The sequence below is a fragment of the Equus przewalskii genome, chromosome 15, assembly GCF_037783145.1.
Source record: "Equus przewalskii isolate Varuska chromosome 15, EquPr2, whole genome shotgun sequence".
Classification (NCBI taxonomy): Eukaryota; Metazoa; Chordata; class Mammalia; order Perissodactyla; family Equidae; genus Equus; species Equus przewalskii.
In genome coordinates, this window is record NC_091845.1 from 10239034 (window position 1) to 10255217 (window position 16184).

General features: G+C 39.8%; 1 protein-coding gene across 8 annotated transcripts in view; it reads right to left on the reverse strand.

The window, feature by feature from the left end:
- Positions 1-8390: 8390 nt before the first annotated feature.
- GRM7 (glutamate metabotropic receptor 7) overlaps positions 8391-16184 on the reverse strand; it is an 822228-nt gene continuing 814434 nt past the window's right edge. For all 8 annotated transcript variants that reach the window (XM_070576692.1, XM_070576689.1, XM_070576687.1 and 5 more), the window contains one exon: positions 8391-9575. In XM_070576692.1, coding sequence (XP_070432793.1) covers positions 9526-9575 — 50 coding nt within the window. In that variant the 3' untranslated portion in view covers positions 8391-9525. The remainder of the gene's footprint in view (positions 9576-16184) is intronic.

Sequence of the window (16184 nt, forward strand, 5' to 3'; positions counted from 1 at the left end):
CACTTGAGGCAGTCATCATCCTTGATACATGAAGCGCCATCATTATTGGCCCATGCATGCCCTTCTTTGTGTTGAATAACATAATACAGTGAGCACTTGCTAATCTGCACACAGCCCAAGAACTCAACATTACCAGTAATTCACTTCTACCTGTGTCTTTCTTCCGCATCTCATTCCCCTGAGTCCCCCTAGAGGTAACACGATTCTGAATTTTTAGATAATCTTCTAGGACTTGCTTTTTTCACCCAATGTTATGTTGTTAAGATTTGTCTAAGGGATTTTATCGATTTCACTGCTGCACAATATTCCATTGTGTGACCAGATTGTGATTTATTTGTCCATTTTTCCATCAATGGGTATTTGTTGGGGTATTTGGGGTATTTCCCGGTTTTTATAATTGTGAACAGAGCTACTGTAACCATCCTCTACGTGTCTCCTGGGGCACCTGTGAAAACATGCTTCTTGGGTCAACACCGAGCTGTAGAGCTGCTGGCTCACAAGAAATACAGATGTTCAACTTTATGACGTGGAGATTGTTTGCCCAAGTGGTAGTGACAATTAATACTCAAATCAGCAATATGTGAGAGTGCTTTTACTCACATTTTTCCGACATTGCCAATTGAATGGGCTGGAGAGTGAAATGCTCTCTCATTTTGTCTCGATTTGCTTTTCTCTGATTATTAATGAAATTGAGCATCTCTTCACGTTTACTAGTCATACAATTTCCTCTTCTGTGAAATGTCTGCTGTCTGTTCTTTTTAGTGTTGAGTTGTTTGTCTTTATCTTACTGACTTATAGGATATATATATAACATTTTATTTACATATGTGTCTATTCCATATATACATATTCCTAATATATATTCGATGTACATATGTACATTTATTCCTCATATATATTTCTACTATTAATTCTTGTGTATTAATTAATGTGTACGTATTGCCAATATCTTCTTACAGATTGTAGTTTTACTTCCACTTTCTTTAAAGTATCTCTTGATGAACAGTAGTCTTAATTTTAATGAAATCAAAATTATTATTCCTTTGATGGTTAGCCTTCTTTCTGTCTTCTTTAAGAAACCATTCCCTATACCTAAGGTCAGAAAGATATTCCTCTGTATTTTCTTTTAAATGTCTTTTCTCCTTTTGACATTTATCTCCTTAATCCATCTGGAATTGATTATTTTGTATTTAATATGAACAAGTGTTCCAAAATTTTTTCACATGAATAGTGCTTTTTTCACTCTGTCAATGACAGAGATCCATATGCATAACTCTATTTCTGGGGCCTTACTCTGGCCCATTGGGATATTGGCTTCTCTGTTCAGTAGTGTGTGCTGGGGATGGGCGGGAGGTGAGTGCTGTGGTGGGTGGGCGTGGTTTGTCATCCCTAACTGTTAGTATCCATGCAAGTCCTAATCCTTGGTATCCATTTTTCTCTCAAAACCATGTTGTGGGGAGATTTAAAAATACATCAATGTCTAGGTCTACCGCCAAAATTTCTGTTTTAATCAGTCTGGGGTGGAGCCTGTGGGTCAGTATTTTTCAAAAGCCCCCTAGGAGATTCTAATGTAGGGCCCAAAAGAGCTGTTGGAGAGTTTGTATCCAGAGATGATTTCAAGCAGGGAGCCAGAATCATGCTGTGCTAGTTGACCATCTTAGCAGAAATCCATAGCATGATTTTAAAACTAACTTTCTGTTTATAAATACAGTGCAGGCTCTTTACAAAGGAAACGAAAAGAACAGGAAAAAAATTGAGTAAAAATAATTCATAAGTGCATAACTCATTTTGTATATTTCTTTCAAGCTTTATCTTGGCATGCATACGTGTAGCTGTGCGTGTGCTGGAATCATCTTGAAAATAATCATATGAGCATTTTTCTATAACATTCGTTTTTCTGAATCACTTTTAATACTGTTTAATAGTCTTTCTTATTATAATTATTATTATGCATTGCCCACTTATCTTGCAAAAATCTTATTTCACTCTGGTTAGGGATTTATTATTTCATTTACGGTGATTGTAATGCTATTCTTAGATGAACAAGAAATCGTGTTCTGGGCATTATAATTTAGCATTTAATACTATTGGGTCTAGAGTCAATGAGATCTGGGTTTAGATTCCAGCTTTGTCACTTATCAATTGCAAGACAGTAGGGAAATTATTCTGCTGCTCTGTCTTTTCCTTTTACTACTCTTTAAAATGAGGACAATATTAATCCCTCCCACACAGAGTTTTCTTCAAGATTAAATGAGATGAACATGATTTGCGTAACACAGTGCTGAGCCATGTCAAGTGCCTGAAGAATTTGCCAGCTCTGGGCACAGAGTGTCTGGGTAGCAGCAAGGGCAGTGCTGTCGCCTTGGCTCAAGGACCAGGGAGATCTGCCTGACCCAGTTTCTCTAGTGGTAAATGTTCCTGAGAGGATGACAGTTACCAAGATGGACTCCATCATTGTCCAGCTCAGCAGCCAGATGCAGAACTTGCTGGAGAGCCCTGTTTGTCTGAAGGAGAAGGTAAAAAATGTGCCAATTACTCTAACAATGGATGTTGCTAGCTGGCTGGCTGACTCAAAGTTAGAATAATTGCTCCCTAGGATTTCCTTTTCTTGTAGTGGAAAGTTTCCTGCAGTTGAGAGGCAAACGCAATTTCTCAACTAAGGAACCAGGTGTGTACATGGGTGAGGATCTGCCTGCTTAGATCTCCGTGTCCTCTTGGAACACACAGGACAGTAAAGCATAAAGCAACAGCAAGCAAAATAAAGAGTTGGGATGCCAAATTTTCCAAGTAGAAATGAGGGGGCAGTGGAGGGAGAGAAGGAGTGCAGTGAAGAAAGTGTAGCTTTGGGTTGGAGTGTCCCGCAGTGAATCTGGCTGTGCATCCTTGTGCATCCTGAAGAAATCCCCTCTGGATGAAAGTGCAGCATCTGAGAAATGCTTGGCACATCCTCTGGCATGCAAGCTTCTCAAGGACCAGGGATTCGGCTTCTTATCTAACTGGTGTGTCCCCAGGAACTCAGAACAGTGCCTGGTGTACGGTAACGGCTCGAATCATTTGTGGATTGAATGCCCTACCTCTGCCTGTTACAACGCCCAAGGGCCAATGGAAAGAAAAGAATTGCTTTTCTGAATCCAATTCAGACCAGCAGGAAGACCTGGGGAGGAGGAAGCTTGGGAGGAAGCACCAATGTCATCTGAACTCTTGAGCCGGCAGGTAACAGCCTGCACATAGCCAAGTGGACAGATGATGCTTTGGAAAGACAGATTTCAAAAAGTCAAAATATAGTAATGAACCAAAGACCAGAAATAGGAAGATGGCAGACTCAAGTGCCAGGGAAGGCACTTAGGAGTAGAATTCTGAATCACTGGTCATGACCCAGGAAAAAAGAGAAAAATGATTTAAAGAGACAAATATAGGTACTTAGCAAACTTTCTAGTGAGTTAGGTTTCAACCAATTCATGCAAAAGCTGGAAGGAAGGGCAAATGCAGACCAGTGCAAAATAGTGACAGGGACGTACAAGAATAGTGTCTGAAGCCTAAAGTCCAGAATGAGTAGAGGTTTGCAAAATGGGTTAGAGCTGATAAAAGTGTCTTTTGCTTGTTTGTTTTAACCTTTGTCTTGTGCAAAGGCGGAATGTAGGAAGAATAATTTGGTTCTTTGGATTAGACCAGTGGTTCTCTGGTCTAAGTGTGGTCCCTGGACCAAGTGCATCAGCACCAATGGGGAAATTGTTAGAAATGCAAATCCTCAGCCCCCACCCTGGACCTATTGAATTAAACGCAAAGGTGGTGCTCAGCATTTTGTGTGTTGATAAGCCCTCCAGGAAATTCTGATACTCACTAAGTCTTGAGACCCATTAGATTAGAACATTAATCTTCCATCCTACGGGTGAAAATCACCTGGGAAGCTTGTGGAAAAAAAAAGTTACCCGGGCTTTACCTGATTAAATGGAGTCTCTGGAGTGGGGTCTGGCTCTGGGTATATTTTAAAGCCCTTGGTGAACCTAATGTAGTATAATCAGGGTCAAGAACCAAACTCCAGTTCAGGCACCAGCAGCGTGATCATCCCCAGGGAGTTTATGAGATGCGCAGAACCTTGGGTTTTCCCTGCTGAGTCAGAATCTGTACAAAATCCCCAGGTGATTCTTAGGCGCATTAAAGTTTGATTAGTATTTGTATAAGCAAAAAGTTATTGGAAAGAAATCAGAATTTGCATCTTGCCTCCACCTTCTCTCTATTGATTGATTTATGTGCTTCTCTCAAAACAGAAAAGCTTGGAGCAGGAAAAGGCAGAATAACACATGGGCATGTGAAACATGAAGCAGTGAATGTTTGAGGTCAAGGGAAGGCAGACGCAAGGCAGGCCATGTGAATGAGAGGCACAGGTGTTCTGAACAACTTAGGTGCTTGACTTGCCATACCTCTTTGACCGTTACTAACCTTATGCATTGGCCAATCCAAATAAATCCATGAAGTCAAAGTCAGGGTCAGCAACCAATGCGTGATCCCAGGCCTTGTTGATGAGTTTGGGTTGTGACGATACCAGGGCTATCCTGTAGTTCCGAGACATGCCCTGTCCTCCCCCTCTCCCTTTGAGGAGTCCTGCAGAATGGGAGCATGTCAGAGTCTGGAGGTCACACAACATGGCCAGAACTTCAAAGGGGGAGGACCTTAGGAGTAATTTATGAACTTGATTTGGTTCCCTGGTAGGATTCCAGTGAAGGCTATCAGGCCAATGTCTTATCAACACTTAGAGAGAAGAAGAAAAGCCAGCCTCAGAAGCCATTCACGGTTTGTGAACTGAGAGCATCATTGGTCTGACTTCTCTATGTGATGGAGAGTCAGAGAAGCACCGCGGAGAGGCATGATTTTTGATTTTGACAAGGCATGACTGATGTTCTTTGCTTTGGCTCATTTCTTCTTTTTTATTGGGCAAGAAAAAATAACACAGGATGAGTGTGTCCGTGGTTTTGGGGGTTTCTAACTAGAGTAATGACCACCTATGTCTACCTGATGCTGATTAACGCACCAAAGTCAGCCTAGCCATGGGTCTCTGGCAGAATCCTCCGCGGCGCTCCCCTAGGCTCTATCATCTTCCAGAATGTTATCACTCCCATGGCTAAGGACTGGTAAAGAAGGCCTATCACCACCATGGCTGTCGGAAGGGTAGAGGATAGATGTGAATATCAGGATCTAAACACACTGTCAAGAGAGGACATGATCAAGTAAATTTTACAAAAGGAATTTATAGAGGAAAAACGTAAAATCAGAAATAATATAGCAGCAGCAACTGGCAGAAGGATTGAGAGACTTTAGGCTATCGGAGCCTATTGATTTGTCCATGTGAGACAGACGCTGCCAAAAGCACTGCTGGAGGCCTTAGGCTGAGCTGGTCACGTTGGCAGCGAAGAAGTGATTCCCCTTCCTGACTCGGGCCCCAGCCCCACCTCCAACACTGTTTTAGGTTATTGTGTTCACTCTTGCTTAACATATTTTGATCATGAAATTAATATTCTGGAACAAGTTCATATTTTGGAACAAGTTCACACAGTGTGGCCTGATACATGAAAAGACTGGAATCCATGTCCTGTTCCCACTGGAAAGATGACCCCTGAAGGATCCCAGGGGTGCCCAGATTGCCTGAGACTCCACAGCTGATAAGCGGTGGAGCTCAGCACTCTGAGTGTGAATCTGGTGCCTTCCTGCTACAGCATCTTCTTGTCTCCTCCCTTCTTCCTTCGGATGAGAGTTTCTGATCTAGAATATACAACTATCCATATCAAGTTCCCACTTCACTTCCTGAGAAGACTGCTTCACCATCTGATGAAAAGAAACTCCATCCAAGAGAAGTAGCTCTCTCCTTTACTGCTGAGGCTGAGTGTAAGTGTTCACATCTCTCATTTCTCTTCCTCTTCATTACCTGAGTCTTATCTGTCCTTAAAGAAACAGCTCCAGTCCCTGTTGACAGAGAGCCTGCTAGAACCACTGGCACAGGCTCCTCCAGCCCTCCTTCCATATTTGTCTCTCTAGAACTTCATTCACTCATTCTGTCTTTCACTGATTACTCTACACATGTTTATGGGGTACCTATTCCTCATCAGGCACTATTCAAGTGCTGGGATATTACAGTGAGAAAAATGGAGAATATCTTATCTCCTAGATTTTATTACAGAAAGGACTGAAAAACAAGGAACCAAATGCATAGTGTCAGATAATGATAACTGTTATAAGGAAAACTAAAGTAGGGTAATGGGTTCACTGTGTTGTGGGGTAGGAGACTGCCCTGTTAGACATGGTCCCAAAAGACCTCTGATATCATGATGGTTAAGAAGAAACTGGAAATGTGGGAGGAAGTGGAGTCATGCAGATATTTGGGGAAAGAGTGGGAGGCAAGAGAATAGAGGGGGATGTGCTTGGGGTATTTGAGGAAGAGAAAGGAGACCTGAGTGGTTGGAGGGGAGGGGCATTCATTATGCTGCCTGCTATGCGTAATGCTTTCATATATGTGTGCCCTATGGCTACAGACCCACTTTAACTCACCTACTGCGTTGGTGATGGGGGTTGTGGAAAATGGTTAGAACTGCATTTTGAGGATTAAATAAGTTCATGTATATAATATATACATTGTAGTGCATATAATATGCATAAGGTGTATATGGTATGTAATGTATATAAATGATAGTGCCTTGTATGTAGTGCTATAGAAGCTTTAGCTTTTATCCTTGTCATTATCCTGATCACTGTTATGCCAATTCTATCCCGAGGATCCAACGGCAGAGCAAAGGTCTTTGGCAGTAGCTCTTTCCAATCCTAAATGGCATTGCTTTTGTTGTTTCCCCTGCACCCTTGGTTATACATTTGAATAATTGGGACAGCTCTTATGGAACTTCTTGTGAAAGAAATGATTTATACTACATGGCCAGAGGCAGCCCGGCTTGCCCATGTGCTGTTTTACAGATTCTGTTTCCACATCTGGAACGAGAAAGCACTGCACACTTTATTTTTTATGTTTTTTTTTTTTTCGTAAGGAAGCTTCGCCCTAAGCTACCATCTGTGCCAGTCTTCCTCTATTTTGTATGTGGGGTGTCACCACAGCATGGCTGGTGAGTGGAGTAGGTCTGTGCCCAGGATCCAAACCTGTGAACCTGGGCCGCCAAAACAGAGCGTGTGGAGCTTAACCGCTCGGCCACGGGGCTGGCCCCATGCACACTTTATTTTAAGACGCAATGTAACAATCATGATGGTGCTGATGCCACTAGTAGTAGTAGTGGTGGTTGTGATAGCTAATACATATGGCAGGTTAACCAAGTGCCAAGCACTATTCTAAGACCTTTGCATGGATTTTCTCCCTGAGTACTCCTAATTCTATGAGATGGGTACCAGTTGAGGAAATGGAGGATTCAGAATGTTTCTGTAACTTCCCCAAAGACAGCTGGAAAGGAGGGACCAGGTTTTATACTAGCTTGTTTGGTTCCACAATTTGAAAATGTGGATAATCCAAAACTCATTTCTGCTGTAATCTTCATTTTTCCCCCATGATCTATTATTTAAAGAGTGTTTAAGGGATAGGCAAAAGTAGGAGATGCATTAGTTTTTCTCAGTCTGATATAGAAATAAGTTTTCTGGTCTTTGCACACCCATTGCCTGGGCCAAGGGACTGAGGGAGAGCAGGAACAGGCTAGTGGACGCCAAAGGGTTTGATTCTTCAGGGGTGGGTTTTATTACTCACAGCAGAAGATTAGTCACAATTAGATCAGTGGGTCATTCAAATCCATTTAAATGGATTTTAAGTCCACTCCTGAGTGCTAAGACCCAATGTCACCCTCTGCAAATAGACACTCTTTCATGCTCTTGACACTCAAGTTACTGTGAGTTGATCCATGAGGGTATTTCCTACTTTTGAATTTGGGGAACCCAAGTCTTAACCTTGCCAACAGCATGGCCACCATATTTGTTGGCATATATAGACAAATGCTTTACAGTAGTTATCTTTACTTAAGTCATTTGGCTGAGCTGTGCAGAGATGTTAATCTTTTGACTAACTAGCTCCCATACAGCTGCTTATTGAATCTAGTGTTTCTTCCTTATTTTCTCTTGCCTCTGGCACTTTTGCTATTTTTGATAGATACATTGCTGAGTAAATGTTGAGGGTTGTTGGGTTTCAACTTCACTTGTGAAGAAACAAAATGCATGGGCTTTGTGATGGCTCCTGTTCTACGAGAGAATTTAGCACCCCTGGGTTTATAACACGCATTTCAGATACTGCCTTAGTTGTGCTCTAAGCCTTGTTCCTTTCACAAGTTTGGTTATCTGCATTGTTCCCTCACTTAAGATTTTATAAAATAAACTTTAACTAAAAGGGGATAAACAACTGAAAATATTACAGGAAATAAAAAAGTTAACCAAAGTATTTTATTGATACATTCTTGGACAATATCACAGAGTTGAAAGAGAAGGGAAAGGGGGAATTTTTCAGCAAGGGTGTTTTTCCACTAAATTGGCACATAAGCAGCAAGATTAACGAAAGTACTTATTACAAACAGTAAAAAACATACATGCTTTGTTTTAAAGTCCTTATCACACTGGTCAGTCATAGGGGGGCGTGAACAAAACCTCAAGACATGAAAAATCCATATTCTTTTCTTCAAATAGCTTAATCGTTATTAAAATTATTGCAAAATATCCATATACCCTAATTAAAATAACAAAAGAGAACACAAATACAAATATTGAACATAAATTATTAACATATACTGTAAAATACATTACTGGCATGCATTCCAAAAATCAAGACCTCTATTCAGTTCAGCCAATACCATCCTTCCGTGTGACCTATCATATATGGACGATAGGTAGGGCATACTTTCTCAGCACAGTTTTTGGTCTTTAAACATCTTTTTTGTCTTAAAAAAAAACATGATTTGCAGTGGTATTATAATCATAATTATACAGTCATGTACATATGTGGTTTTAATTTTTTTTTTAGATTGCCAAAATCTTTTTAAAATTTGAATTGTTTTAAAATGTTCCCAAATATTCCACTGTCTGAGAGAATAGGGCTCTATGAAAACAGGGCATTCAAAAGCAAACAGTGAACCGAGGTACAACATCGGATGGCAAAGTGCAAAAGTCCTCACAAACTGTACAGAAAATGTCAAAACCTTGCAGCCTGGAAGTACGTACGTAGAAAGACAGGTCAGCCCCAAAACGCTCACTGAGGCTCTCAGCGGTTCATTCCAAAGAGCCGGGGTGGGACTTGAGTCTCAACACTCCCTTTGGAAGGGAAGGTCCAAAATTGCAGCCGAGTTGGCAGTGCTGATGCCAGTGACTTATTAAGCCAAGATAAAGTAAGAATATTTCATAAAGCAGCTGTGTAGGACACTTGGATCCTCTAACATTGGTCTCCTGGCTGGGGATGCTCCTCCAGTGATGGATAGCGGGCAGGACCAAAAGAGTCCTATGCCAGGTTAGGTGACGAGATAACTGAGGGTCTTCTTCCTCCGTGGTTCCACGGAATGGAACACATTAGATAACCAGGTTATTATAACTGACATACTTCTTTTTTGCAGCAGGGCCTGAAAGAAAAACGTGAAAGAGTCAGTTGTGGCAATGACCCTATTTGCAAAGGTAGAAGCAGAATTAGATCTGAGATGACCTGGGTACAAAGTCAAGATGGGACGATGCTCCAATACTCTGCCGAGGGATATGCAAATCACTTGGAGTCCTCTGACTGTTTGTAAGGTTTTGTCTCCTAAAATCTGCAGTGCCTGGCAATTCTCAAACCATCTGGGTTCCCTATTCTGAAATGTCTCCAGCCTCCCTCTTTATGGGTTGTAATCTTAGTAAATTTATCAGTGGATGGCACGCTTCCTAATTAGCCAACTCTAAGCTTAAAGGGCTCCCCATGTTGCAGTTTATTTCATTGTGTGATCTTCTCCAAGACATTCTAATAATAAATGGCCTTTGCTTGGGAAAAGTCTGTCCTAGGTCATTGGAATTAATTTAGGTTGACTACAGATTAGGTCAACCAGCATGCCTTCTTCAGTTCTGATTTACACAATCAAATTGCTGTAGATTGACTTTTATATTGTTGTCATCAGTAAGTTGTAAATGGTGATTTGCAGATCTATTTCCATCAAGGTTTGAAGCTCACTTCAATCTGCCAGGAGTCTCAGCACGCACAACCTACTTGTGTTTTTTTCCTTAAATATAGAATACACTATTTTTCTATTTGGTACAGTGATTTCAGGACTCGCCTTCACTCACTCATACACTCACTCTTTCAGTACACGTGTCAATTGCCTACCACATGCTAGACACAAGGCTAGGCACCGATGAGCAGCTGATGAACAAATCAGACCCTTTCCTGTCCTCATGCTGGAAACAAAAGTGCCAAGATCCCTGGGTATAACTCTACTCTATGTTCTAGTTCTCAATACCAAGCAGTGCAATTGCTGTCATGTGACATGTTCTTTACTCATTAAATCTTAGTAGTTTTGCATCAGCTTCTGTTAGACAAAAAGTAACTGTCATGTAGCATTTACCAATGGCTTATTTTACTTACTGTTCTTAGATTCTAAATAGTATTGTTCATTTAACAGGAACCAGTAGCAAGAATTCTTCCAGAACTCTTATGTAGGGATTTATGTGTGAATTTAGAGGAACGGAGAAGCCACAATAACATACAGAGAAAGAGTTGGTATCTGAACTTTGAGTAATGCAGCCAGCGTGTTACAGATGCATATATGCACACGTACACTATACAGAAGGATTGCTCTTCTTGTCTGGGTTAAAAATTTGAACTCTCCTTCAGCAAATTCTGATATGAAGACTCATTCCTCAATTAAATCATATTGCATATATTAACTAAAATTAGAGGAAAAACAGAATTACATGAAATTGAGGGTCTCATGGCAAATCTGACCATGCGACTGGTCTTGATGCATTCTCACTCAGTAAATGCAGGGCTTCAGTAATGCCCGAGGTTTCTAAGAAGGTTCCCATTGTTATCACAGCCTTTATTGTCTTCAATGATATGCTTGGTTTGAGAACAAGGAGGAAAACTTTCTAAGATGGTTTTTTTACTCTGAAGTCTATTTATAGTGTCATAGCTAGAAAACCCTGGCTGACAGTTGCAAGAAATAGTTACAGCATGCCCTGTCAAGTACCAACATATTAATTATCCTCAGGACAAAGGGAGGAATAAACAAACAAAAAACTTGCAGGCTTATACTCACCTAAATATCTGAGACTATCTCTATTGTGTGATTAATTAAAATTGTTTTCTATACAAGCATAACTGTCTTGTGAAAAAAAGCAAAACATATTTGAAATTCCCCAAACAGGTTTCTTTAAAACCCCAATTACACAGGAAGAGTCTTTGCCAAAAGAATATGTCAGTTTGAAAATATTCTTGAATTATAAAGCGGAGCATTGGTTTGCATTAAACTATAAGCAAAATGGAGTTATGTTTTTAAAAATAGAAATGATAATAATAATGAAAATTCACTGATGCTTGACCTGGTTTATCTTCTTAAGTTCTCGAATAGCCTTGAGATGCTGTTTATGATCCCACTGGGGCTCAGCGGGCCCAGTGGTCCTCAGTTAGGCTGACGTTTGACTCTATACTTCCTCTCCATCTCATGCTGGGAAGATCATGCTGCATTTGAACTCACCTGACTCAGATTCTGATTCAGCTCTATCGCTTACTTGAAGTGTGACCCAGACCAGTCCCATGACACGGAACTTCTCTGGGCCTTTGTAAAATGGGTAGAATAATTGTCACCCTGTGGGCTGTTAATGGCGTGAATGTATGAAATATCCCAATTTCTCATCTGGTAACCTAATGCATAAATGTTTTGTAAATTACAAAGTTCTGTAAAAATGATTAGCCTCAGTGCATGCTTACTCTGCAGAATAGCTTAAGGACATTGCAGCAAAATGATCATGGAGTTGTGCAGGTCCTAGAATGGCAATTTATGTATTTTTCAGAGCAATGTCCGATATATCATGTTTATTTTTAAACCATTCCAGCCTTATGAGTAAATAAAATAAGTGCCTATCGTGTCTGATAATTCTATTTATTTGAATAGAAATGTAGTGTATAGCCTAGTAAAGAAAATTGCTTAGTTCAAAATAGTTGTGCAGTGAAATGCTTGCTAAGGAAATATACTTTTATTTTAAAATAGCTAAAAAATTTTTCCCTTTAAAGTTGTAAGTTTTAGGAACAATAGGATTATACGCACGGTCCCTCTTGGATTTTTAAAGTTATCTTTGTCAGTAGTTCCCAAAGTAAGGGACCTTGAAGAACTGATGTTTACAACGCGGCAGTGTTGTGGGCACTGAATTACTAAAGTGCCTTCGCTTCTTAAAAGCAGTCAGACATTCTAACTGATTCTTTGTGTTTTGTCAAAATCAAACTCTCTTTGATGTCAACTTCAGTCAACTAGTTGTTTTCTCTTTAATTTTCTCTTAGAATTTTTGTCCCACAAAAATTTCATTTCTCAAAGCGTTTTCTGTGGAACACCTGCAACCCAGATTACAGGAAGTTAAGAAAAGAGGAAAAAAATGGAAAAGAAAAAAAACTCATGAATATGATAAGATACATTGAATTATAGGAAATACTGAATAAATAAAATAGGAGTCTTCCTTACCCCATATTAAATGTCTTTATTTTTTAAAAAATCAGGAATAGTTCATTGACGTTATGCCATGTGTTTTCCTGAGCTATTTTAGAAAAAATTAAATGTGTGTGTGTACAGCTGGATATATGTATGAGTGTGTAAATGAAGTGATTCAAGCAGCCACATAAGGTAAAAACAATAATATATCCCAGCCCGGAGTAGAACACATGTCAATCTACTGACGTCTTTGCTTCAGCTCCCCTCCATCCACCCACCCAGTGAAGGCCTTCCCCACTTCCCCATCCCGCCTGCATCCCTCCACCTCATCCCACTGAAGCTACCGTTCTGATGCTGGGATGCGCCCTTCCCAGCATGATTTCGTGCTGCCACTGCACGTGATGTTGCCCATAAACTACGGATAGTATTGCTTTGTGTTTTTTAAATTATCCAAAAATGGTATCATTCTGTGCATATCCATTTGCAACCTGTTTTTATATAACATTGTGGATTTAAGATTTCTTTATGTTGATTTGGTAATCATAGTTACTATGTCATATTAAACTTTATACCATAGTTGCTTGTATAAACAGAAAATTTCTGTAACTCTTTTCTTATTGATGGACCCAACTTTCTAACTGTTTTCAATAACAAACAATGCTAGAGTAAATGGTATCTGAAAAACAACATCACTTATAAAGTTAAATGACAAAGATATAGATTAGGAGACATTATTTGCAATATACTTAACTGACAAAGGAATGATATCTGAAAAATATTTAACTTATACAAATTAATGAATAAAACACAATCTAATCTTTTAAAAAACAGATTAAAGATATTGAAAGGTAATTTGTAGATGAAGAACAGCAAACAAGTGAAAAAAGTTCAACCTCATCAATTAGAAAAATGCAAAAAATAAAATAAGCATAAGATAGCATTTCATGCCCATACCATTACTCAATAAAAAGTGTACTGATACCACGTGTTGGTGAGGCTGTGAAGAAATGGGATTTCTTAGCTCACCCTGATAGGAATGTAAATGGGTACAATCACATGGGAGAGCCATTTAGAAATATCTAGAAAAGCTGAAAATATGCGTATCATCGACTCAGAAATTTCATTTCTAGATAGGTACCTGAGACCCTTTTTCACATGTGCACGTGGACATGCGTAGGACTCCTCAAGGCCTTTAATATAACTATGTGCTTTGTTATTCTTTAAGAGGGAATTTTCCTCAGGGTCTGGGCATGTAATATAAATAAGCGACGTGGGTCAAGGGTAAGATGTTATGGAACCGTATGGACCATGGTGGATAAGACACCACCTGCCCCATCTAAACAGCATCATCACTGTGGGCTGGTACCTCAATTTTGTGAGATAGTAAACTTTTTGGAAGAGGAGTTGGACTTCTGTATTTTTATGTAAAATTTAATTTTTCATTCATTTGAAGTTTCATTTCAAAATTCCCTTTTTATTTATTGAGACATATTTTGTGTTGGACTCTATTCTAGGCATTAGGAATACCTGTTTTTAGTAAAAGGTTCAAAATCATATTAAAACATTTAACAAGTCAAAGGAAAGAGATCAGAGGCCAGACAGTCTCGAGGCTGTCGGTTTGCACCTCTGTGCTACTGTTTGCACTGTTTTCCAAGTTTGTTTGATTATATAGCATCCTCCCTTTTTTTGGTGGATGGCTTTGCACTATACAAGAAGATACTTTTGGAAATATATTTGGTTATTTCTTCCATCTTGATCCTGCCTGTTAATTTTTTCATTTGTAAAGCTTACCAAACTCTGGAATAACTCGTTTATTCCCTGATGAAACTTTGTCCAAACGAACTTTTCTGTGAACCCATTGCAAGTGTGATCTGTGCTTCCCACTCCCCACTGACCACTGCTGTCCTGCCGACCACCATTCACAGTTGTTGTTTAGTTATAAGTATTTCAGTGGGAGGGATTCTTCCTATTATGGTTTGCAGTTACTAAAACAAAAGGACATACTTTTAGTAATTACTTCTGTGGTGAATGACCTGTTTCCTGCCTGTTCGTTTCATTGGTAAATTGCCATTAACCCATCACTTTATGGCAAAAGAATAGATGTCACTTTCATCTGTCAGTTCTCATTCAGGATTTCAAAAATGCCAGTAAACTTCCTATATTTTGTAAAACAAAAAAAATTATTTTGTAATGATTTCTCCTAAATCTTTTTTTTAATTGACTTGCATCCAAGAGTAGCATATTGCTCAGCCAAAAAGATGCAAAACCAGACAAGAATGAAGAACGTGATTACCAAAACGTGAGGCATTCACACTTATGCAGGTTCAACTCCGAACTAAAGCAATTCAGACTTTTCCACATCTCGCTCACCCTCTCCCCTCCCCGCCATAACAATCTAACAGAAGAACATTAGACTATTTGCCCTTGTGTTAGTTAACTGGACTTCTGGACACAAAGAACTTGGCCAGAGTGAAAAAGACAATCAATCAGTCAAACCAGTCAGGATTCCAAATCACCATTAATACTAATCCAGTCGCAAAAACTCCAAAATCTGAATCTCTGTCCATTTATCCAACCATCCATCTAAGACAATATTGTTTAACACCTATTAAATGCCGGTCACTCTAACACATGCCAACCATGCAAAACAGGATGGGAAGTCTGCACGTTGTTCACTTCCCATTCATTGCATACTCAGGTAATTTAACAACATTTATATAGGGCTGCCAAGTACCATCAGCAAGGGGTTGGCTTTCTTTGGTTTTTCTCTTACTTGACATGATAAGGATAAAGCATGAAATCATAGATCAGACTCACATTGAGAGGAAACCCCAAAGAAAATTGGCCTCCTTCACCAACACTGGATGAAGGAGATAGTTCAGTGGATGGTCGGGTATCAACTCTGTGGACCAGTCTACCATATTTGCAGACAATGGTAATCCAATTCAAGAGAATGGGGAAGTAGTGGCCTAGGAAACCCTAGAAAAAACGTGTGAAGGGCTTGTCTCATTCTTACCAGGGACAAAGAAATGAGTCCAATGTAGTCCTTGTTGTTATAGTGGGGGACATGGTTACAGCACCTGTGATAAGTGCTTAAAGAGATCTTACAAGGGCTGATTAACTTTGTCTTGGACAGCGATGTACTGTACTACACCTGGGAAGCCTTCTCAGTGAAATGGGCATTTGATCTGGATGAAGAACAAGAAGCTGTAGGAAGAGGGCAGGGAAATATGAAAGCATACTGTTTCCAACCAGGTGCATAGGGAGGGGAGCCAGAAAGTGCTGGAACTCAAGGATGGCAGGGCAGGAGGGGTGAGATAATCACTTTAATAAATATGCATGCTGCCATACTCAATTCAAGATACTGGAAACAGAGTGTTGAACAGGACATAATTCCTACAGTATTTAGCTTCCCAATGAAGGCTCTTGTAAAAGGCCTTGAACGCTAACTTAAGGAAATGGTATTTGAGAGGCCACAGGGGAGCATCGATGCTTTTGAAGCTGAATCTTCACACCTGCTGTTCCCCCCTACAATGTTAACTACCTTTTATTCTTTTCTTTTTC